This window comes from Hippocampus bargibanti, linkage group LG02 (genome assembly GCF_051943395.1).
Source record: "Hippocampus bargibanti isolate YZ-2025 linkage group LG02, ASM5194339v1, whole genome shotgun sequence".
NCBI lineage: Eukaryota > Metazoa > Chordata > Actinopteri > Syngnathiformes > Syngnathidae > Hippocampus > Hippocampus bargibanti.
Genome location: NC_142735.1, coordinates 16,678,396 through 16,702,055, shown reverse-complemented (window position 1 = coordinate 16,702,055; position 23,660 = coordinate 16,678,396). Strand labels below are relative to the sequence as shown.

The 23,660-nt window shown below is 42.2% G+C and overlaps 2 protein-coding genes across 3 annotated transcripts in view; both read left to right on the top strand.

The window, feature by feature from the left end:
- The window catches only part of ppp2r2ba (protein phosphatase 2, regulatory subunit B, beta a), a 48,579-nt gene extending 29,246 nt beyond the window's left edge, over nucleotides 1–19,333 (top strand). For both annotated transcript variants that reach the window (XM_088989671.1, XM_088989672.1), the window contains exons 2-10: nucleotides 4,367–4,464; nucleotides 6,168–6,333; nucleotides 7,000–7,112; nucleotides 9,692–9,869; nucleotides 9,990–10,154; nucleotides 14,621–14,790; nucleotides 16,156–16,247; nucleotides 16,504–16,627; nucleotides 17,517–19,333. In XM_088989671.1, coding sequence (XP_088845797.1) covers nucleotides 4,367–4,464; nucleotides 6,168–6,333; nucleotides 7,000–7,112; nucleotides 9,692–9,869; nucleotides 9,990–10,154; nucleotides 14,621–14,790; nucleotides 16,156–16,247; nucleotides 16,504–16,627; nucleotides 17,517–17,672 — 1,262 coding nt within the window. In that variant the 3' untranslated portion in view covers nucleotides 17,673–19,333. The remainder of the gene's footprint in view (nucleotides 1–4,366; nucleotides 4,465–6,167; nucleotides 6,334–6,999; nucleotides 7,113–9,691; nucleotides 9,870–9,989; nucleotides 10,155–14,620; nucleotides 14,791–16,155; nucleotides 16,248–16,503; nucleotides 16,628–17,516) is intronic.
- Nucleotides 19,334–20,170: 837 nt separating this feature from the next.
- Nucleotides 20,171–22,371, top strand: gpr151 (G protein-coupled receptor 151). Its single transcript, XM_089017491.1, has one exon. The coding sequence runs from the start codon at nucleotides 20,543–20,545 to the stop codon at nucleotides 21,842–21,844; it is 1,302 nt and encodes a 433-aa protein (XP_088873617.1). The 5' UTR covers nucleotides 20,171–20,542; the 3' UTR covers nucleotides 21,845–22,371.
- Nucleotides 22,372–23,660: the final 1,289 nt, after the last annotated feature.

Below are 23,660 nucleotides of genomic sequence, written 5' to 3'. Positions count from 1 at the left end.
TCACTCTATCATGTTTTTATTTATTTATTTTTTTGGTGAGCCTTTTTTTTTACTTGTGAACACTTCATTTATTACAGTTGTGGCTGTGGTTGTACCCCTGACTATCGTTGTTTTTGTTCTTGGTCTGCTTCTTCATCTTTTTCTTCTCCTTCTCCTACTTTATCTTTCGAATTAAAGAAGTACCAGAAGTAGAAGGACTTATAGTGCTGTTATTAATTCTTTAATAAATCTATGATGTGTAACAAGTGCCTAAGAAAGTGGAAACCTCGTGTGAGGGATCACAATGGCTTAATGGGGCATAAACCCAACACCAAAAAGTCCATCGCTACTTTTCAAAAATTGCAAGGCGAATATACTGTACAGCAGAGGTCAGGAACATTTTGACTAAGAGAACCATACTAGTAAAATATTTAGAAATGTTTTTAGTGAGAGCCACGCACACACACACACACACACACACACACACACACACACACACACACACACACACACACACACACACACACACACACACACACACACACACACACACACACACACACACACACACACACACACACACACACACACACACACACACACACACACACACACACACACACACACACACACACACACACACACTCGATTTCAACAAAATGTCAAAATGTATTCTTTCAAATAACTTTGTGATAGTACTCACCGTTAGCATGAATAGTTTTCCGCTCCTTATGATTGGTAAAAAAGATCCAGCCAAACGATCGGGATGAAAGTCAACTTGCTGGCGAAGTTACTGCTAGCAAGCCTGCACACTGCTCATTAGCTTGCATGCTAGCTTTCGGCTGTCAATCACTGAAGTATATTGATGCTAACATTAGCATGGAGCTTGTCAAAGTGCCACTGATATTCAACTGTTTCATTCATGGTATTGTTTCATTGCAAATTAGAATTACGGCAGAACTTTTTCTCTCCACAAAGGCGAATCCTCCATTTTTTTATTCGTCAGGCTTATTTAAAAGGGGGCGTTTACCTTTTTCGACATCAACGGCCATAGGTCAGTATCATCCAATCAAAAAAACGTCCAAACCGGAAATGAACAGCATCGGCGAGCCAAATGCAATCATCAAAAGAGCCATATATGGCTCACGAGCCATAGGTTCCCGACCCCTGCTGTAGAGCATATTATCCTCAAAATATGTGAGAAGAATCTATTTACACCTGACATTTCAGAAAGATGATCTCTAACATAGCACCCTTTCTGACTTGCACGAAACGTTTTTTGCCACAATATGGCCAATCAATAAAAAGAATCCACGTTAATTGAAATGTTGACGAGGTTATAAATCAGTTTGAGATTCAGCCAATCAAATCCAAATTCTATCAGTACCTAAGATTGAATAGACCTTGTCTGCTTTGAATACATTTGCATGCAGAGAGAGGGAAAAACTCATTTAGGGGTTTCATTTAGAGTTTCGGCTTCACTGACTTTTGCTATCTTTTCATTCTGTGAAATGACTTAAGTATGTATTGGTGGTAAAGTTGCTAAATGGCATCCATCCATTACTGTTTCTCCTCAGTGATTTAATGGGTTAATGATGAGAAGGAGTGGGGGATGGGGGTACTGGAGTGAGAGAGAGAGAGAGAGAGAGAGAGAGAGAGAGAGAGAGAGAGAGAGAGATAAAGAGAGAGAGAGAGAGAGAGATTTTAAAGGGTTGAAAAGAAAACCTTGGACGGTAAATGCTATCTGATTCACGCGCCAATGGTTTTCGTTAGATGGACGTGTGTGTGTGTGTGTGTGTGTGTGTGTGTGTGTGTGTGTGTGTGTGTGTGTGTGTGTGTGTGTGTGTGTGTGTGGAGACCTTCAGATGCACAAAGAGAAAGCTGCATTTGTACACGAGTGTGCCACTTCAGAATCAGAATCAGAATCAGAATACCTTTATTCGTCCCGCAATGGGGAAATTTGCAGTCCACAGCAGCAATTGAAGAGAGATGGGGTTGGGGTGGGAGTGAAAGGATAGAAAACAAGATATTCTAAGCATAACTTGTGCACTACGTCAGTGACTGGCCAGTGTTTTAGGAAAAGGTTATTCGTTTCCTGCTTGAATTGTGATTGGACCTGGCTGTCCCCCACATCATGCCTACTCTGAATAGGCTTTAACGATAAACGATAAACGATAAACCATACTCTATTGAACTAAGGCATTGATATTATCATATATGAAAATATATAAGTGGAGATATTATTCCTAGTCCCTCCACCATGCTTCGTAGCTTCCCATGGACACACACATGCAGGATAAACATGTTTGCAAATTTATTGCGATGAAATCATCAATCATACGCTTCCGTGAATACGAGAGCATATTTGTACTGTATTTCTGCACTCTTTCTGAATTTGAGCTCCCATCAGCAACAAAGTCTGAATGCTGTTGGCACACATTCAATTCCTATGACGGCTGCTGCTACAGATTGAAATGGTTTCCATAGCAACATTCCCCTCTCTTCTTCACAAGAAGGTTCCACAGAGGGTGTGGGGAGATACCAAACAACTATAGCTCTTCTCTTGCTCTCTCTCCTAACTAAAAATAATTGTCCGTTTGATACAGGGAGATGTACTATGTGTGCCACACACCCGATGGTAGCTCTTGGTCAAAGCCATCTCAGCCAGCACAAATATTTTCATGTGGTAGGAGCGGATAAGCTTTTAAGGTGAGCTGTCTGTTATTTGCCTGAGGTACAACTGCAGATAGAGATTAAGAACTTTAGGCAGAAAGAAAAAATAGTGAGTTTTGAAGACCACAGTTTAAATTGCCCATTTGTAGTTACCCAGTTCAAAAAGCCCACCCATCTCCTGACATTTTTTTTTTTTCAAGATGATCTACATCAGCAGTGTCCTACTCATTTTTGTCTCAGGCCGGATTTTTTTCCATTGCTGGGCCGTTATGACTGAAACCATATAAAGAGATCAAAACTAACGGTTGATTCACATATTGTTAAAGTTACTGTGATGAGGGGTTTGGTCACAAGAAAAAGCTTACAGTTTCCCTCTTAATAAGTACAAAGGAGAATTTGAAATTTTGGTTGTGATTTTTGCAACCATCATGAAAGTTGACATATTGGATTTGCTTTATTTAGCGGGACACGTAAAATAATGGGGTAGGCCCGATCTGGTCCCCGGGCCTTGAGTTTGACAGCTGTGATCTTTCAAATTTCTGTCCCATTCTGTCCAGAGGTTTCTGGACAGAATTGGACCAAAAAAACATAGAATCAGGAAATGTGATCCCCACAAAAGATTTTCATTTAGTCATTTATTTGTTTATTTATTTTTATGAAACATTGGCGGAAGGCCAAATAAGTATAATAATGATGCTGGAGAACAAGCAATGAAGAATGTCTAATTGAAACCAGATTATTTTCTTACAGACAGTGTATTGTTTGAACACCTACAATACACTGTCTTTAAGAAAAGAATCTGGTTTTAATTAGATATCACAGGATGAACCTAGTACAACTAGCAATGAAGAATGCGTAGAAAACAAAAATCGTTTGTACGAGGCTAGAAAAAAACAAGCAAAAATAGTTTGCTACAAAAATCCTACGAAGAATCAATCAGATGGAGAACAACTCTTACACAAAGAACTGCTTAATTGAATAACAAAGAAAAAAAGCGAAGGCAAGACCCCAAAAAATTAGAAAACATAAATCAAGACAAGAGCCGCCCCCCCAAAAAATGAAACAGGAGAATTATAAAAGTGTATACGTGAAATAAGTGAAAAACACGCAAAGAATTTGAACAATGCGCAATCATCCGATATGTGAACGTGAGTCCATGAGGTTTTTAAACAATCCCAATGACTGTGATGCCTGTGGCAGGTGCGCAGCAGGAAAAACGGGAGCACCTCTGATACCTGCTGGATGATTACAGAATGTTACCATGACAATGATGTTTCTTCTTTCATCATGTTCCTTTTGTCTGCTAAAGCTACAATCAATCTTGTTTTGGCTCTCATTACAACATTCTAACCTACCAAATGCGTACTTTGGTTAATAAAGCTGCAACTGGGCTCAGATCGGGGTATTGCAAAAATCAAACTAACAACAACACAAAAAAAATGCCCTATTAGTGTGACAGCAACATCCTTCTCAAAACACAACAGTCTAATTATCTGACACCGACTTGGCTGTCATTCCAGAAATAGCGTTTAGGATATCAGCCAGCTACTGACTTCTTTCTGCCCGAGGGTGTTTCAGATGTGTCCTCTGCGAGTGAATGCCCATATTCTTGGAAATTGCTCCACTATCTAATACACATTTTTTTTGGGTCACAGGCTGACACGCCCCGTGCACATTCACTGACATTCCTCTCTCTTCTCTCTGTGTGCTGTAGCTGACATTATCTCAACTGTGGAGTTTAACTCATCGGGTGAGCTGTTGGCCACCGGGGACAAAGGAGGCAGAGTGGTTGTCTTCCAGAGGGAGCAGGAGGTAGGAGTTCCCAGAAAGCAAAAACTCATCGTCGTGGTTCAGACGCTCCCCTACTTATGAACATTCGAGTTACAAACAGTGGTACACACGAACATTTTTGTAGTATTCTCGCCAGTTGTACATGTACATATCTTTATAGAGTATATACAGTACTTTATTGTATTGTAAACCAATACAGGTTACTTATACAAGTTTTAAACATACTTATATAAACCTTAAACATAAATTCCATGCAAAATATAGCATTGAATCAATTTACAAATGAATTCACCTTACGAACGACCATTCAGAATGTATGTCGTTCGTAAGTTGGGGAGCATCTGTACTTCGATAAAGCTTCCATACATTATTTTGGAATGTATTTTGAAATGCAGTATTATGGTATTTAATCTTTATGATCATATTAAAAGGTGAATATGGTTATCTCGTTAGGCTTAAGGCAAATTACATACAGGACGTTGGATCCCCTGAAATCTTCTTTAAGAATTTACATGAATCCATGGCAATATACGGGATATTAATGGAAAAGGTGATCTTGTTTTTGAAATAAGAGGAAAGCAAAATCATTGAATAACAATACATTGATGACCAGTGACGTGCGGTGAGGTTCATGGCTGGTGAGGCACTGACGTCATCACAGTCAGATTTACAAACATATGAACTCTACAGAGTAGCTTATTCACCATTTGATTGGCAACAGTTAACGTGTTTTGTTTAAAATGTCATGACAGCATTCTTTATATAAATTGTAGCATAGAAAAAAAGAATTAAAAAAAACTTTATTATCGTGTTACCTTTACTTATAAATGAAGTCCATGCACCGCTCCTTCTGAAGAAAGGCATTTATACCTTCTTTGTAGAAGCCTTCCTTATCTTTCTTCAGTTTTAAAACTCTCTATTTCTTTCAATTTAGATACGTAATCCTCCATTCTGAATATAAGGCCAAGCAACACGAAAAAATGACTGGATGGTTGCACTTAACTTGCTATCTGTTGACTGTAGCTTGCTCCCTCTATTATTCTCTGTAATCACCAGCGCCCCCTGTCATGAGGCAGGAAAACTGTGTGCCTCACCTATGCACACAGTTTAGATAAAAATAAAATAAAATAAACACTGTAGTACAGTGTTTATAATATAAAGTGGCTATACATCATGTACACCAGCTAAACTGTAGAAATTTAGTTCATATACTAAAAGTTTTTGAAAACTTTATTAGCGATATGCAGAGGGACAGCAATGTGGTCTCACTGCAGAGCAAGCAAGCACAGTTAGCATAGTGATTGCGCAATCCATGGTGAGGCTCAGCCGGCTGCTGCCTCACCACTCGTCTCCACTTAGTATTTGAACGGTAAATGTGAAAATTCAGCCATTTTGAAAAAAATCCCAAAATGGTGGAGTTAAATGGACAAGAACTTTTAAGTACAAATCACTATATGAATATAACTGTTTCGTTTATTTTTTCATTCGATATTTCCATGATGACAGTTGAGGCACGGCCTCACCTGCCGCCCCTGACTGCACGTCACTGTTGATGACTATTGTTAACAAAAAATGTGATGGAAAGAGTTAAAGTATTAATGTTTCCGTCATGCCCCAGCAAAAATTCATAACGAAAGTTGCAGTGTAAGCCATAACAGTATGTGAGGAAAAAAAATACTAATTTGTCATTCTGTGTATTTATTTTATTTTTGGTAATCGTGCAGAGTAAAAGCCAGCCCCAACGACGAGGGGAGTACAATGTTTACAGCACATTCCAGAGTCACGAGCCGGAGTTTGACTACCTGAAAAGTTTGGAGATAGAAGAGAAGATCAACAGGATCAAATGGCTTCCACAGCAGAACGCCGCCTACTTCCTGCTCTCGACTAATGGTCAGTCACTGATTCTGACATTCCACTTTTGTAATCTTTTTTTTTAAAGGGGCGATGACACTAATGTCACAGAAATGATTTTCTCACTCGCTCGTGTGAACGTGTTTGCGTTCCACTTGGCTGCACATGGGCCACCGACAGAAGGCTTCAAATTGAGAGTTTCATGCATGGCTACCGCAGCGCACATAGTCACATGCGCACATCAAATCATATCATCTCTGCACTTGCGCTTCAACATCAGACGAGGAGACGTCTCGCAGATTGTGGCCGTCATGCATGGCTGCGACGGATGCGGTAGCGGAGCGTGGAGCAGATGGTGGAGGGTCCTGCGGCGATGGCCTCACCGCACTGAAACAATATACACGGTGGATATTGAAAGGTGAAAAAAGAAATGAAACAGGAGCAACCTGACTGCTGCCACCATCTTCCTCGCTGGACCGAGAAGATGAGGTGTAACTGATGTTAGCAATGCTGAATGAGAAGGCGCCCAGATGGCTTTTTGTCGTCCACTTGTAGATTGCGACCCGTGTCATCACAGCCTACGCCGCTATACATCATCCTACATGCCAGATTGGATATCCCAACCACCTCTCATCTATCTTGGAGACAAGATTGACTCGATAGTGAGACCTTGGGATTTGAAGTGATTTTTTTTTCTTTCCCCAGACAAGACGGTAAAGCTGTGGAAGATCAGTGAGCGAGATAAACGACCAGAGGGCTACAACCTGAAGGATGACGATGGGCGCATCAGAGACCCGTCCACCATCACGTCTTTACGAGTAAGCGTGCATGGGAAACTGAGAACCCCCACATGACAGCCGAAAAGACAACATTGCCATGTTATTGCATTTTAGTTGATGATCTGGCCGTTATTGCATTATGTTGCACTAGTGGTGAGCATGTTTGCCCCAGAGTTTGGGTTTGAATCTTTGGCTGTGTGTGGAGAAGGCGTGTTCTCCCTGTGCTTTCTTTATGTACCGTATTTTCCAGTGTATACGGCACATGCCCAATGAATGGTGTATTTTCAAACCTTTTCCATATACAAGGCGTACCATGCTATAAACTCTTCTTTAATGAATGAAAAAAAGTTTTACAAATATAATATATATATATATATATACATTTTCAAAATATATGGCACACCACATCATAAGGCGCTACAGTAGACGCTGGGGTTACACACTACTTCTACAGGGGGAAATGGAGTCGGTGGCTGCTGATAGTAGTTGCGAGACCTGTTGAGGCTCAATATTACTTCATATATACGCCGCACTCGCATATAAGGCGCAGGGACATCTTTTGAAGAAAATCAAGGCTTTTGGGTGCGCCTTATGCACCGCAAATTACGCTACTCTTGACTTCCTCTCTTTGGATACTTTCCATTGTCCATAAATGTTAGTGTGACTTGTCATTGTCCATATGTGCCCTGCAACTGTGACCAGTCCATAGTTTATCCTGGGATGGGGTCCACCTATGAACAATTATGACAAATGTTAACAAAAATAGAAGGATCAACCTTTGTTCCTCCTACCAAAAGTAAGCAAGGTAAAGTTAAAACACTCCAGTATTAAGTACATATTGCTGACCTTCAAACACATTTTATGCTTTACCTTTGTGCTAAGAGACTGTCAAAAGTAAGAAATGAGATATGTGGAAGATTGCGGAGGCATCATCTTCTGACCCACCACTCTTCTTTTCACACCCCTTCTCAGTTTCCATAATGAGAGGGAACTCACGAAGGACAGTGTGTGTCTGGGTGTGTGTCACAATAGATTAGTGCTGTGTTCAGCGTGTCTGTACGTCTTTGTCTGGCGAGCCAGGGGATCACAGAAACAGAGAGTACAGGGCGAGACTGTGGAAAATCCTGTTTGCATGTGCACAGGGGATGGATCGGGCGGGTAAAGTGTTACTGAAATGTCATTCCATATTTTCTGTGTGGTCCTGCCTTTTGCATGGTTGAGAGAACTGCAAGATATTCCATCTAGTCTCCTGTAAAGAGAAAGTTTATCGAAAAGGGTGATGGGCCAGCGGAACAGTGTAAGTGTCAGCGTAGGGGGTCGATGGTTAATGTGTGCTTCGTCTCTCTGGGAAGCAAATGAAAGGACATGAAAATGAAGTGATGGCCGTGGAGCTTTGGTAGCCCGCTGAGCTGGTGCGCCTCTCTGGCGTCGAACAAGAAAAAAAAGAGAGAAGAAGCAGTCCATTGGTTCTACGCGCTTGCTCTCCTCCTCGCTTCTTCTTTGTCTGGGCTTTATCTGGCCAGTGGGGGGGCTGTGTTCAGGCAGGGACTGGGGGGATCTTTGAAATCGCAACTGTTTGTATGCATGTCTCTACGTTTCATGTGTGTGTTTGCATGAGCATTACTGCTCATTCTGGGCAGTTTAGTTATCATTCCTCAGCAGGGCTGATTGACACCCTCGGGGTATTTTTCGATTCTCAAGATTCATCCTTTACTTCCTGCATTGCTAGCATGCGCACGAGGAAAACAGAGAAGACTATTTTAGCTTATGTGTATGTGTGTTTAAGCAGCAAAGATGTCCACGGTCCGATTGAGGCAGCTCATCATATAGCCCAGAGCGGGCGCATGGCCCCCTTCCCTTCATTAAAATACATGCAGTAAATGTCAGATGAATCCCTGCAAGCTTGTGTTTCACGCAGACACAATGTATCACATACATGTTAAGTTTCAGAAATCATAAATAGGGAGATTTTCGTACTCGCGACTCTGTGGTGCGTGTTAAAATAACGGGACGTTACAAAAGTGTAAATTTGAGGTAAATAAAACACAAAAATGCTTCCATTATTTATACATTCAATTAGTATAAACATGTAGTGTGTTTTTTACATTTTCTTTTGTTTCACCTTACAAACCTGACTGAAATTTACATTCATATCATTTTTTTTGCAGGACGCTTTGGACTCTCGCTGCTACTATCCGCCATGCTTATTTGTCTGCTATTCTCGAACGTATGAGATCACATGCACTGCGAGACGCGCTATTCTAGAGTCTCATTTTTCGAGCACCGGCATAAAATGACGGCGATTGAGGCTATTCGTAGTTCGGTCGCTTTCCAAATTGGGGCGGATGGCATTGTTACAAAATGGTGAAAAATGATAGCGGCAAATAAATGAATAAATAAATACATTTTATTCTAAACCGGGAGATTTGGCTTTCGAATCATGAGGCGTGAGTATTGTGGTCAAAATCGGGAGTCTCCCGACCAAATCGTGAGACTTAACTTGTATGGTATCAGGTTGCACTTGCATATGTTGGTGCCTGCAATAAAAAAAAAAATACCCAAAAAGGACAAAAAAACGGAGGACATTTATTTGTTTGTTTGTTGCCCCATCTTTTCAGGTGCCGGTGTTGCAACCGATGGATCTGATGGTAGAAGCCACAGCAAGGCGAGTGTTCAGCAACGCCCACACCTACCACATCAACTCCATCTCCGTGAACTCTGACCACCAGACATTCATCTCCACCGATGACCTCCGAGTGAACCTGTGGAATCTGGAGATCACTGACCGCAGCTTCAGTATCCTCTTTGCTTATTAAATTTCGAATCACGGGATTCTGGGCCACATTGTAAATTCATATTTGACACAAAAGCGGAACGCTGAGCACCTGCAGTTCTTCCTTAGATCTCGTCTTTCAGATATTGTGGACATCAAACCCGCCAATATGGAGGAGTTGACCGAAGTTATCACCTCAGCAGAGTTTCATCCCCAGCAGTGTCACACTTTTGCCTATAGCAGCAGCAAGGGCTCAATAAGACTTTGTGACATGAGGCAAGCTGCACTCTGCGACAAGCATTGCAAATGTAAGTGTCACGTTTCGCGAGGTGGTGATGGCGGGTTCGGATCCCAAAAAGCAGGCAGGAGGGAGCAGGAGGTTGTTTGACAAATTGTATTAAAATAAAGTCAGCAGGAACAAAATGTAAAACATCAAAATGATCTGAATGGAAAAAATACAAAGTAGCAAAAGAAGACCAAAAGTAAAAGCCCGCCAAGGTTAAACAAACACGTACACGATGCATGCTGCAACCAAGCAGCAAACAAACAATGAATCGGCACTGGATGATCGTGCCAGGTGTCCTTTAAGTGTCATTGATTATAACGACCAGCACCTGCGAGGCTGCCGACAGGGCTGACGTCGCTAACCGCTGTTCTCCAATCTGATCGGGACGACCAGCACCTGTGCAGGTGCAGGCGGGGCCGACAGCGCCCCCCGTTGGTCGCCAACCAGATCATGACAGTAAGAACTGCCAGTTTACATTATGGGTAAAATGCTTTGAAAGGTCATCCCGGAACACCACATCACAGCCTCACCCATTGTTCAAAATTTAAAGCACATACATACACCTGTTTATGATGCACTTCTTGGTTGCAATGTAACCCCAATTTACATGTAAACTGGATTAGCCTATGCTAACATGCTGATAATGGCATAATTTTAATAAATACTGCCTCGTGTTGTCATAAGATGGCAAAAAAATAATGAAATCACTCGACGGGGATGAGGACAGCCGGTAGTTAGCATACCTTTTGCGTCAGATTTTAACTCATTCGCTACCATTCAAAAATTATTTGGGAATTGAAAATATGAAGTAGACCACCATTCCGGAATTAGTTCGGGGTTTGTTTTTTCTTGCTTGGATGCTGATAAAGCGCTGGCCAGATCTCTGGCAATGTTTTCCCTTCCACAAGGGGGCATCATTTCCCTTTTTTCCATGTTAGCGCTTTGTTCCAGCTTCAGCTGTTGTTAAAGCGCTATATAAACCAATAGGGACATATTGGATTGTATTTTGGACTGCCGCCCTCATTTCAAGCTCATATAACTCCAGACCCATATAATTTAGGAAGTATTTTTTTCTGATGAAAGAAGAGAGTCTGAGGTTTCTTACGCTGCATTGAATGTTTATGTAGTCCTAAAATTCAATATTCTGTGGGTCCCGGAATTCGAGTGAGAATGACAAAATCCTGTCATTCCTGGCACTGGTGTGGACACATTTATGGACGTCTGGCAGTGAATTAGTTAATATGCCACCAAACAGATGAGTTCATAACCTCAAAACTGCATAGTTATGATTGTTGTAAACTTATGACACTCTGCATTATACATTTCACGGCAGCAAACTTTGCTGCTGTGAAATGTAAATTTCTCCACTGTGAGACTAATAAAGGCAAATCCAATCCAATCCAAATCCAAATTGATGAAAGCAATGAAAGTAAAAAACAAAATACATGGGCTGCTGGAAAGGCAGCCACTCGCACGGCGCCATCTTGAAGTCAAAAGAACAAAAAATAAATAAATAAATAATATGACAACACAAAGACAATATGACAAAACAAAGACACAGAGAGTCATTCATTCTTAAGCACTTTCTGTACCCTCTTTGTTACATGAAGCAGTTCTAGATGACAGAGGAGAGGATCAAAGCGTCTTTCCACCAGTGGATCAGGGACATCATAGTGGAATGTGCACGTCGACTACAAGCTAAATGTTGAAAGCAAACACACAGCTTTAGCATCCATTGACGAAAAGAGATTGTCTCACATCTCCTGTCCCAAATAAATCCGCTTCAATTCCAAGCCACAACAGTTCCACATACGCATCGGCGCTCTGCGCTGACACTCCTTTCTTCTTATTGCGGGCTCCTCAAGCCATGCATCCATCCAGCCGCAGACTGTCCAACAGCACCGACCTTTACGCTGAACAAAGCGGGGCTGTGAAGATGCTGCCCATTACAGCCGCAAAAAAGCACAATGATGCAGTAAGAGAAAAAAAATCACACAACAGTGTAGGTTAATTAGATCTAAATCTTATTAGACAACCGACGTCACTTTTTTGTTTCCTAACTGACATCAGAAAAACGTTTTATAGCATCTAAAGTACCCAAAACACGCAGTATGATATTTTTATTCAAGTGCAAAACACCAATAAAAATGACTTAAAGTGTCAAAAATCACTTTGCTGCTGTGAAATGTAAATTTCTCCACTGTGAGACTAATAAAGGCAAATCCAATCGAATCCAATCCAAATCTGCAAAAAATTGAGCTGCGAATTGGGCATTTTCAGAAAGTCCCGCCCCCAGTTCGCGACGTCACGCCAAGACGTCTGGCATTGCTGGAGAATCAAAATAATTGATTCAGATTCGGAGAATATGCTTTCTTGTTACACATCCAGTTATGAATATGATTCAAATAGTTCTGAAGAGGAAAGCATACATGTTTGCAATCGATTAAAGAATTTATTCCGTGCCATTTTGAGGCAACATTGGGGGGAAATGTCTCACCCACAAAAAAGGCAGAAAATGGCCACCGAGCTGTTGTGAGGAATAAATCAGCCCGTTTCCACAGGCGGATAAATTTCTTCCATGGAGCTTAGACGCCCTCTTCTGGCTCTTTCTGGTGCAACACGAGGTTTTGAGACCAAACAAGTATTGACGTAATGGAAGGACTGCTACAATGTGTCCTTTTTTTTTTTCGGTCAGGGGTGTTCCTTCAGTGACGTCACGTACGGATTCGTTACCAACTCAAAAACAAGACTTCCGGAGAGTCTTAAAACAATAAAATATAGCTATATGCGGTGGAATCTTTGTAAAATACGCTCAGTAGAAGTCATTTGAAGCCATTTTACAAATTATGGACACAACTTGTCCGGAGACGTCGGTTGTCCTTTAAATACAATAAAGCGTCATATGCTAAGGCTTCATTTTAATCATCAGATATTTTGTTTATTTTGTCAGATGACAACATACAACTTGAGACTTTGGAACAAAGACAAATTGCTGTTTCAAATTATTGTGAAATGTGAAATCAAAAGCTGGAGCTTGATGGAGAAAAGCGCATGTGGTGGTACACAGTCCCAAAGCGACAGTTCCTTTTTTTTCCAGCTTGGCTTTGTGTGGCTGTGACATGGAACAGTTCCTCTTTTCAATATGCCACCACTGATAACCCATCAATAAATCCCAGTGTGTGTCTTAAAAACAATGAATGGCCAGGCCTCTGAGGCTTAACATCACATGCAGACGCTTAAATTGAATGAATAATGAATACATTGACATTTTAAGTGAGAGAATCGATAGCTGGAAAGCAATCGCATTAGGGGCTTCGTGGACACACCTTTGTTGTCCAATAATGTCTGTTGTTTCCTCCAACGGATTGACGTACTCACTGGAGCGCGTTTAACGAACACAGCCTGTTGGGATGCACGTTACATTTTTGTTCGGTAGGAAATGTTGTAATTGTGAGGATTGTGGAGTGAAAGTAAGGCACAACTGGTGTGTGCGAGTGCACTGCAGGTGGGTGTTAGCCTCAAGCTACGACTGGTAGTATTGATAAAAATGCATTAATTCTGTCATTCCATACAATAACATTCCAACTATCATCCTAAAAAAACACAAGCATATTAATCGTAGTGCACTCGTAGACACACACCTATAAATCACAGAGGTGAAATTAATCAGCGTTAGCAAGGAGTTGAATGGACGGATGAGAGAAGGATGAACAGAGGGAGAAGAGAATGCCAAAGATAGTGAGCCTCAGGATAGAAAGAAACAGAGCGACCACACCCGCCCTCCCTTGCCAACTCCCCTGGAAGCCTATTATGTGCCCCCAGAGGGGGGCGTGGGGCAGAATACAAGCCAAGGATGCACACACACGCGCCTATAAACATGCATCACTGACACACACACGTAAATCCAGTGGGGCTCAAATGGACCAACACTTAGACATTGATTTGTTTTTTCTTATTTTTATCCCCTTCTAGCCCCCTCCCATCTTCTCATGTTTCCATCCTTCACTCCGCATCCCTCATTAGACTCCCCACTGGCACATCACAGAATACGGGGAGATGGGAGGTGGGCAAGAAAAGAGGCGGGGGTGAGTGGTGGGGGGTGTTAGAGAGGAGAGAGGTGAGGAATCGTGGGAGTGCAAAAGGAGAAGAGGAAGAGCAGAGAACAATAACTTGACAGCTCACAGAGGAATGTCTCGCTCTCATCCACTGCGTGCAGATGAGCAGCTGCCAGAATCAATATGAATCATAACCAATATTTACACATCATGATGACCCTTGGCTGTCTTGCAAAGCATGCAAACACACACTCACAGGGGGATGCAGCTGGTGCCGAATATTCCATATTACGGCATTGTTGTGTTCTTACTGTCAGCGGCTGACGCCTCCGCAGTGCAATCGCAGCTTGATGCAATGTCAAATATGTTCTCTTGGTTAAAAATATGCATGCTTTTTCTTTTTCTTTTCTTTCTTTATTTTTGTCTCGCGTAGACTTTGAGGAGCCGGAGGATCCTGCCACTCGCTCTTTTTTCTCCGAAATCATCTCATCCATCTCCGATGTGAAGTTCAGCCACAACGGTCGCCACTTGATGACGAGGGACTACCTCACTGTTAAAGTGTGGGACCTGCAAATGGAGAGCAAGCCGCTCGAGACATACCAAGTATGCATGAATACAATCATCTCAACGTTATAATGAAATGCAATCCTCGTATATTGATTTTGGACGAATCAATATAATCTTGCTTCACTGTCACTCTGGGTGTGCTCCCTATTTAGCGATCAAGCCGAGACTGCTTATTGTAGGCCTGTCCTGTGAGAAGACGCATTGCGATGCTACTGAATCAAACGAAAGGGCAATACCTCCCACTGTGGCCAGTCACACGGGTCACTTCCATACTGCCTGATCAAGGGGGAAGCTATCTGAGGGCAGATCATGATTGATAAGGCGTCCGCAGGTCTCAAGAGATTTCTCAGTCCAATTCCCTCCCTACCCGCTGCCCTTATCACCCGCGTCACCGGGTGTGCAGAGATTAGCCGGATGTCGAGGGTGTGGACATGCAGTTGGAGGCAGTGCTGTGGAAATATGTTATACAACATAACAACATAATTCAACAAGTTCACCCAAAGACAAAAGCACAAGTTGGACAAATTAAGACGCATATTTTAACTCATTCACTGCAATTCCCGAATTTATTCAGGTAATGAAAATATGTCGAATTTGTTTGGGTTTTGGTTTTTCTTGCGAGGATGGGTGCTGATAAAGCGCTGGTCAAACCTCTGGCAATGTTTTTTCCTCCCGAAAGGGGGAAGCATTTGCCTTTTGTACGGCCGCCCCATTTCAAGCTCAGATAACTCCAGACCCATAGAACTTAGGAATTAACTCTTTTTTTTCTAATGAAAGAAGATTCTAATGTTGCTTATGCTGCATTGAATTTTTATGTAGTCTCAAAACTCAATATTCTGTGGGTCTTAGTATTTGAGTGAAAATGACAAAAACCTTGGCACTAGATTGGACAGATTTTTGCACATTGTCTGGCAGTGAGTGAGTTGAATTCCACACAAAAACCTTTGAAAGGATTCATTGAAATTTTTCAGTCTATGGAAAAACACATTTGTTCCATGAGCGGAATAGATACCAACAGTGCCATTTCTACTATCAAAACTTATTATAAATAAATAAATAAATATGAAATTCATCCTTTGGTTCACAAATAAAAGGAGAGGGGGGAAAATACAGAGAACAGTTGCTGATATAAAGACAAGGTAGTTTTGTGTGCAAGTGTCCCACAATCAACGCTTCTCCACAAGGACATTTGACAGACCAACGTCTGTCATAATTTTTTCAATATCCTGAGTAAACATCTTCTGATTTATAGGTGTGACAGCATGATGTTTTTTGGGGGCGATTTTAAGGCGAATTGGCCTTCTACAAATGTTAAATGTGCAGCTCATGTGCCATTTTAGAATCATTACTTGAACACTTGGACCATCTTTGGACTCCTGTTTTTTTGTGCTTATTTTCTAGGTTCATGACTACCTGCGGGGCAAACTTTGCTCCCTCTATGAGAACGACTGCATCTTTGACAAGTTTGAGTGTGTCTGGAATGGATCAGACAGGTGAGATTCCCTTCATCTAGACCACAGGTGTCAAAGTCAAGGCTCGTGGGCGAAATCTGGGCCGTCACATCATTTTATTTGGTCCATGAAAATAAATCAAACTTGAAAATTCCATGATGCTTGCTAATGGCTGAATCAAAATTTCGATTTGTCCCATGTAAACCACAATAACAGTCATTATTATTGAGTTCAAATTTGAAAACTAGTTATTCATTAATTTATCTCTCTCGCTCTGTCTCTCTCCTCCCTAACTCAGCGTTATCATGACTGGCTCCTACAACAACTTTTTCCGAATGTTTGACCGCAACACCAAACGGGATGTCACACTGGAAGCATCCAGAGAAAACAGCAAGCCGAGAGCCATTCTGAAACCTCGCAAGGTACGAGCTGACATGTACTCTTTCCAAACCAGCGCGCATGCGGTAGAACCATCAAAGTCGCAATCTATTCACTTAACCCTGATTGCAATGAAGTTGGGAGCTAATGTAAAATGCTAATTTAAGAAATTATATGAGGATTTTAGCCCTTTCATGGACAGTGGTTACTCCATCTTATCGTGTGACCATGTTACAAGGTGTATACTCCTAACTTAGTTTCAATCGATTAAACCACAACAGTGAGATATTTAATTCTCTAATGGATGAATTATTATTTTTGGTTTAGATTCACTCAATTTTTAATTTAATACATGGAGCATGTAAAAAAAAAGAAAGAAACTGGGATCCTTCCTTTTACCACTACTCACCAAGCATTTGGGAACTGGGGACAATAATTAATAGAGGTAAAATAATTTTCTATTCATACACCAGCACTCTTCTTAAAAGGTTTAGTAAAATATGAACAACACTGGAGAGGAAAACATTTTTTAACGTCGCTTGTGTTTTAAAATGTTTATTTCATCCAGTGATTCTTTCATGTATAGAGAGGCCGCATACCACTAGTGGTTACACGTTCCTCACTTTTTTACTGCCTTACAAGTACTAGTGGAAAATAACATACATTGCTCCCATCTAGGGTTTTTTTTCCTCATTCACTTATTTTATTTTGTCCTTCAAATTGGACCATTTTAAACAGGGGTACAATGTATCATTCTGACATTGTCAGTAAGAATATAGCATTATTATTTTTAAAAAAGAGGACTTTCGATACTCAGCTGTGTTGTACAGTATATAATCGTAACCTGCAGTTGGTGCTAATATTGCGGCTGCTCAGTGTATGCAAAGGCTGTAAAACTACTTTTCCCTGATCTCCGGCGCTGCTGTTCTACAGGTGTGCGTGGGCGGCAAACGCAGAAAGGATGAGATCAGCGTGGACAGCTTAGACTTCAGTAAGAAGATCCTTCACACCACGTGGCACCCGCACGAGAACATCATTGCCGTGGCGGCCACCAATAACCTTTACATCTTCCAAGACAAAGTCAACTAAAGCTCACAGACAGAACGGGCCATTAGGAAGACAGAGAAACAAGTATGGAGGGATTCTTGATGCACCCCACTGGGGCTTATCGCTGCTGACTTGATATGCCCACTGAGAATGTGCTTTTTTTTCCTGGAAGTGGACGTCCAGTACTGGAATCTTTGGGGACACGGCAAGGGTTTCCGGCCGTTTAATTTATTCAGCCATGCTCACACGGACAAATTACAGCTGCAAGCGCAGCAAGGTGTAGTGAGGCCCGAGAGACAAAATTGGGGGCAATGCAATTGAGCAAAACAGAGCACGGGTGGTAATGACTCTTTGTCATGTAGCCAGAGCGCCCTCTCCCCATTTATCAGTTACGGTGCATGTGAGGGAGGCATCAGTGTGGACGGCACAGCCAACTGCTGCGAATTCAAAGGGCAGGAAAAAAAAGACTCTTCTGCCTGCGGTCAGTCTTTCTACTTTAGTCTGTGATGTGAATGACACTGTTATAATGATTTTATTTAATACTGGTCAATGAGTCTGTTTAGCTGCTGTGGTGCCTTCTTTTGGTATGTGGGTGTTCAAAGTAGAGGGTATATGATGATTGGGGTAAAGGGGTTGGGGGTTGTAAATATTTCAGAGGGTGGGAGGGAGGTCTCCTGTCTGTTATGAACCCAATAAAAATCGTTTTAATGTGAAGCAAAGCTGAAGGAAACACGAATGATGATGATATCGCGAGCGTTGTCTGCAATGTGAGATCACTTTACAGGTGACTCAGGAAAGCCAGTTCACATCCCAACTGAAAGCAACAATTTGCTGTACAGAACAAAAAAAGTTTATACTTTCCACTGAAAGGAGACTAATAATGCATTTTTTTTCTTCATAAATTTGAACAGTTCCCAGGTGACGAAATCACGTGTCTGCTACCACAAGAATTATAGCCACATTTCACACCCTATTCTTTATCTTGCTGAAATCAAGCAGTTTTTAGGAACAAGAGTCTTGTAGCTAACAAGCCTTTGGGGAGAGTGTGTGTGTGTGTGTGTCGAGCTGTTTTCTGTGTTTATGAGGTGGACAGGCACACATTAAAAATACATCTTCCATTTCATCTGTCCCATTAAAGAGACACGTTGCACTTCTAAACTGTTATGTGTGACATAGGCCGATGTAATTTTGATCATTAACTTTGATAGACCACCTGATGTTTTCACTTCAACATTGTTTGTCCATACCCGTAGGACTGAGGGGTCTCAAACTCCGGTCCTCGAGTGCTAAAATCCTACATGTTTTCCAAGTCTCCCTGTTGCAACACACCTGTTGCAACACAGCCTCAGGTGCGTTGCAACAGGGAGACTAGGAAAACATGTAGGACTGTTGCCCTCGAGGACCGGAGTTTGAGACCGCTGCGAGGTGGAATGTGGTCTCACATTGTAGGGTTGATCTTAGCACCTGTTGGAGATTTCGTGAAAAGAACCAGCGTCTACTGAGGTAAGCACTGAATAAAAAAGGTCTAAGCAAAACTCTGTGAAATCAGGGAATTCATAACTGTACATATGCTTCCTTTCAACAGTACGACCTTGATTTGTGAAACTTTTATAGCTCAGAATGTAATAATACGAATGACCATACCGTCTTTATGCTCACTGGACTTTTCTTTGATTAAAAAAAATGTAATAAAAATGTGCAAGTTCAAAGTCTGATTCTGTTTTTAGCGAGGAGCAGGGGAGGGCGTCCCCATGTGGACATAACGGATATAATAACAACCATTCTTTTAACCCTTTTGATATCATAATATGAAACATTGCTTTTTGGAAGAAATGTTATGATGAATAATTTAATTGGCGTCCAAAGAAGGCGTATCAATCAAGAAATGCAGATATATTTTGTTCACATAGAATTTTCAATGGTGGTACAAATATATATGTATATTAAGTAATAATCAATACATGTACTTTCAATTCAATAGATGGTGGGAGTTTGAAAGATACTGGCGGTACATTTCGGACTGCCCTGCCATTTCTATTAGTTTTATAGATAAAACCATAGATGAAGAATTGATACAAACATAGAATACAAACATAGGAAACAATTTTTATGGATCTTTTGTAACAAACAAACAATATCAAACCGCGCAAAGTAATTTGCACTCGCCCGCTTGGACTTGCTAGATATCGGAAAAATGGGGTACAAACTTGTACTGACAGCAAATTTGGGAAGAAACGTACTCTAACTTACTTTATTTTCTACGAGTAAAAATTTATGTTGGGACTCATTTGTCCCGTCAGTATCGAGAATTTTATTTAAAAAAAAGCAAAATAGCGTCATTTTTTTGAATTGGTGATCAGTATTTTGGGCAATTTCAAATTGTGGTATACTGTATTAATATAGTCTGGAATCATACATTGCGGATCAAAAAAGGTTGGATGGACATTTATTAGTTAAATGGACTCAGCACTATTTTCACATCACAATAGTAATATATTGTCCTGAATGTATGCTATTTTGTCTGGAAATATATAATTTGTCTCGAAATAAAAGTAAAACAGAAATAGAATGGATTGAGTGCAGACACAATCCTGACCACAAAGTGTTAAATCGTGCGAGATGTTCCCCACCGCTGTGTGGGTTCCTTAATTGCCCCCACGAGATCGACGTCAACTGCTTTTTCTCAACTGGGCGCCAGCTGCCATTCAAAAAACATCTTTATAAGTCGCCACCCAAGCCGCACAATCGTTATTTGGAATAAATCAGCAGACAGACAGAAGCTCCCCCGGGATCACTGCTGATCGATACGACAACATTCAATTGGTTTTATTTCATGAAAACAAAATAATAGATACAGGCTTGTTTCTTGCTTTTCTTGTAGTCATTTAGTCTTTTTTTTGGGGAGGGGAAAGATGAACAAACTTACCCAGAACAATTCGACGGTGATGAACAGCTCCTCAAGCAGGTGGTCCTTTAACGATGGCGGCTCCTTCCAGCATTTGGACCCCGGCGAGCTCAGGGTTCTGGTGCCGGCGGTCCTGGGCATCATTTGCTTACTGGGCTCGGCTTGTAATTTCACGGCCATGGCCATCTTGTTGTCCAACGCCCACAAGGGCAAACTGTCCCTCATCAACTCACTCATTTTCAACCTGACGTTCGCCGACGGGCTGGTGCTTCTCTTCAGCGTGCCGTTCAGGGCCGCCTCCTACTCCAAAGCCAGCTGGACGCTGGGCTGGGCGGTGTGCAAGACGTCCGACTGGTTCCTCCACTCGTGCATGGCGGCCAAGAGCTTTTCGGTGGCCGTCATGGCCAAAGCCTGCTACCACTACGTGTCCAACCCGACCAAGCAGGTGAGCATCCACCTGAGTTCCATCCTGGTGGCACCGTTCTTCATCTGGATGTCGGCATGTGCCGCTCCCGTCCCGCATTGGCTCTTTGCCACGCTGCAACAAGGGCTCCACGGGCTCATGTGCGTGCAGTGGGTACCCCCCAAAGCACGTAACTTCATGTCTGTGTACACAAAGGCTTACCCGCTGGGTGTCTACTGCGCCCCCCTCAGCTTTTCCCTTATGTACTTCTGGAAGGCTTACGGCCAATGCCAGCGCCGCTCCAGTAAGACTCAGAATCTGCGCACGCAGATAAGGTCCAGGAGGCTGACCCTGATGCTCTTCAATCTCACATTGGCCACCGCCATCCTCTGGCTGCCGCAGTGGGTGGTGTGGGTTTGGGAGCGCCACTCGGCAGCCGGTGGACCGCAGAGCTCCATCCCCTCCCCGCCTCTCCTCATCGCCCTCTCGGCTCAGATGCTCACCTTCTCGCTGTCGCTGGTCAACCCTCTCATCGTGCTCTCCCTCTCCGAAGAGTTCCGGGAGGGCTACCGCGGTTTTTGGAGACGCCTCACCCTACGCAAGCAACCTCCTTCCAAGAATAAACCCGGACCTCACAAACCCACCTCGCTCCAGTCGCCCTGCCCCAGACCAGAGACGTCCGGCCAGCAAAGGGGCGAGAGGAGTTTCGCGTCATCAAACGCCAAGCCGGGAACCAGCGGAGATGAGCAGATGCAACACGGCACATCCACAGGAAGCGAGGTCGACAAAGATGGGCTTGTCCTGCCCGACGTAGAACAGTTCTGGCACGAGAGAGAGTCCGGATCACATTTGGATGAAAATGACCCGGTGCCGTGGGAGCATCAGGACCACCAGGAGAGAAATTAACAACCAGATAACCTTGAGAATGATCCCTGTGACTCTTTCATTCTTTCACGACTTCAATTCTGTGCTCGTATTTTGGAGACTAACTAAATGTAACGTAGTACTATCTGTGAAACACATCTTTTTAATTGTTTGCTTGAAAAATGTAAACATGTGTGTAAAGTAGACAGTTAAGCCCACATGAGGAGGACGTGCCACTTTCTTCTACCCAGCTAAAAGAGATCTATTGTACAAATACAAATATTGAATCAGGACAAGAGACAAAGTGTAAAATGTGCCTGCAATGAAAGCTACTTACTATTTAAGTGTTTTTTTAACAACGCACATAGGAGAAAAAAATGATAGTTTGTTCTGTTTGCTGCGATTGGATGTTAATAGTAATTCTTAGGAGTTGTACTTTTCAATGAATTGTGCTTGTGGAGGCTCTGTGATTCCGGCCACATTGTATTTGCATTTGTGTATGTACAAGTGACCAGCATTTAGAATAAAGTCATCCTTAATGAGTGTTCCTGATCGGTCACGTCTGTCAAACACTTTAGGTGACACACGAGCCGGGTCATAAATGAGCGGCAGATCCCCCGCTGGCATTAGTTCATTAAATATATTTTTATAAGGGCATCCCTTGGGCTTTCTCATTAGGGCTTTTCCTCTGAACTCACATGGAGACCGTTCAATGGTTTCGCTCTCTCTCTCTGTCTGTTGTTCATTGATCTGAACGTAGCTAAGGAGAGTTGTCACATAAAAGACAACAGCAACCATAAACACTGCGAATGGAAGCTGGTTATCGGATTGGATCTGGGATAGAGGATGGTTTCTTTCTTTTTGCTGCTGTCAAAATGTCAAATGCACCAGATAGAAAAGTCCACCCAGAATACATTTTTCGACAGCCTCGCCTGCTTGTGACATTTTGCCTCTCATGAATCATTGATGTTGACCTTTCTTTGTCTGAAGCAAAGCATCTCATTGAGAGCAATCCTCAACTATATAAGCCACCTTCACTCCCTGGAGAGGAGACCTGGCCATAAACACTGACTGAGCGCAAGAAGAAATGCATTTAGTGTTGGCCGGAATCGCTGATGTCCAAAGGGTAATAAGACAACAGTACGCTACAACAGTGTCTGCGCCCTATTAGTCTATAGCAGGGGTCCGCAACCCCTGGGCCACTGACCGGCACTGTCGGCGGTATTTGGTACCGGGCCGCATCGAAAGGATAAATAACTTCCATTACTTTTATACAGCGAGTTAGCAAAATGAGTTAAAAGAGAAAGCAGAGAGAAAGACATTTGGGTGAATAAAATAAACTAATCGAGTTTTAATCAGAGAGCAAATTTTTCGAAAAGGTTGAGATAATCAACACCTCATCAGTGAAAAACATAATCAGGTCTTTCGGTGGGGCTTGGTCCTTTCTTTACTGCCCCCTGGCTGTGTGCCACTGTTGCGAGAAAAGGCAGGGGTGTTTCAGCCTTCAGCCAATCATCATTTCTTATAAATGAATCACTCCAGGAAGTGACACACTAATCAGACTAATTGTGGTCAGCGGGAGGGGAGGCTTGCAATTAAACTTGTCTGCTGATACAGTCAAGTGTTCCCAAGTGTCAAATTACTTCTACTGAAGGTCTTCGAGATATACTTATGTGTCCTTTATAAGTGTATAAGTGTATACGTGTGTGTGTGTGTGTGTGTGTGTGTTTCTCTGAAAATGGAGGACACTGATTGGCTGTGGCGACCCTGGAAGTGAAAAGCCCAAAGACGACTATTTTATTCAGTGTATTTTGCAAAAGTGAAACCTATGAATTTCATCTAAATATAATTGCAATGC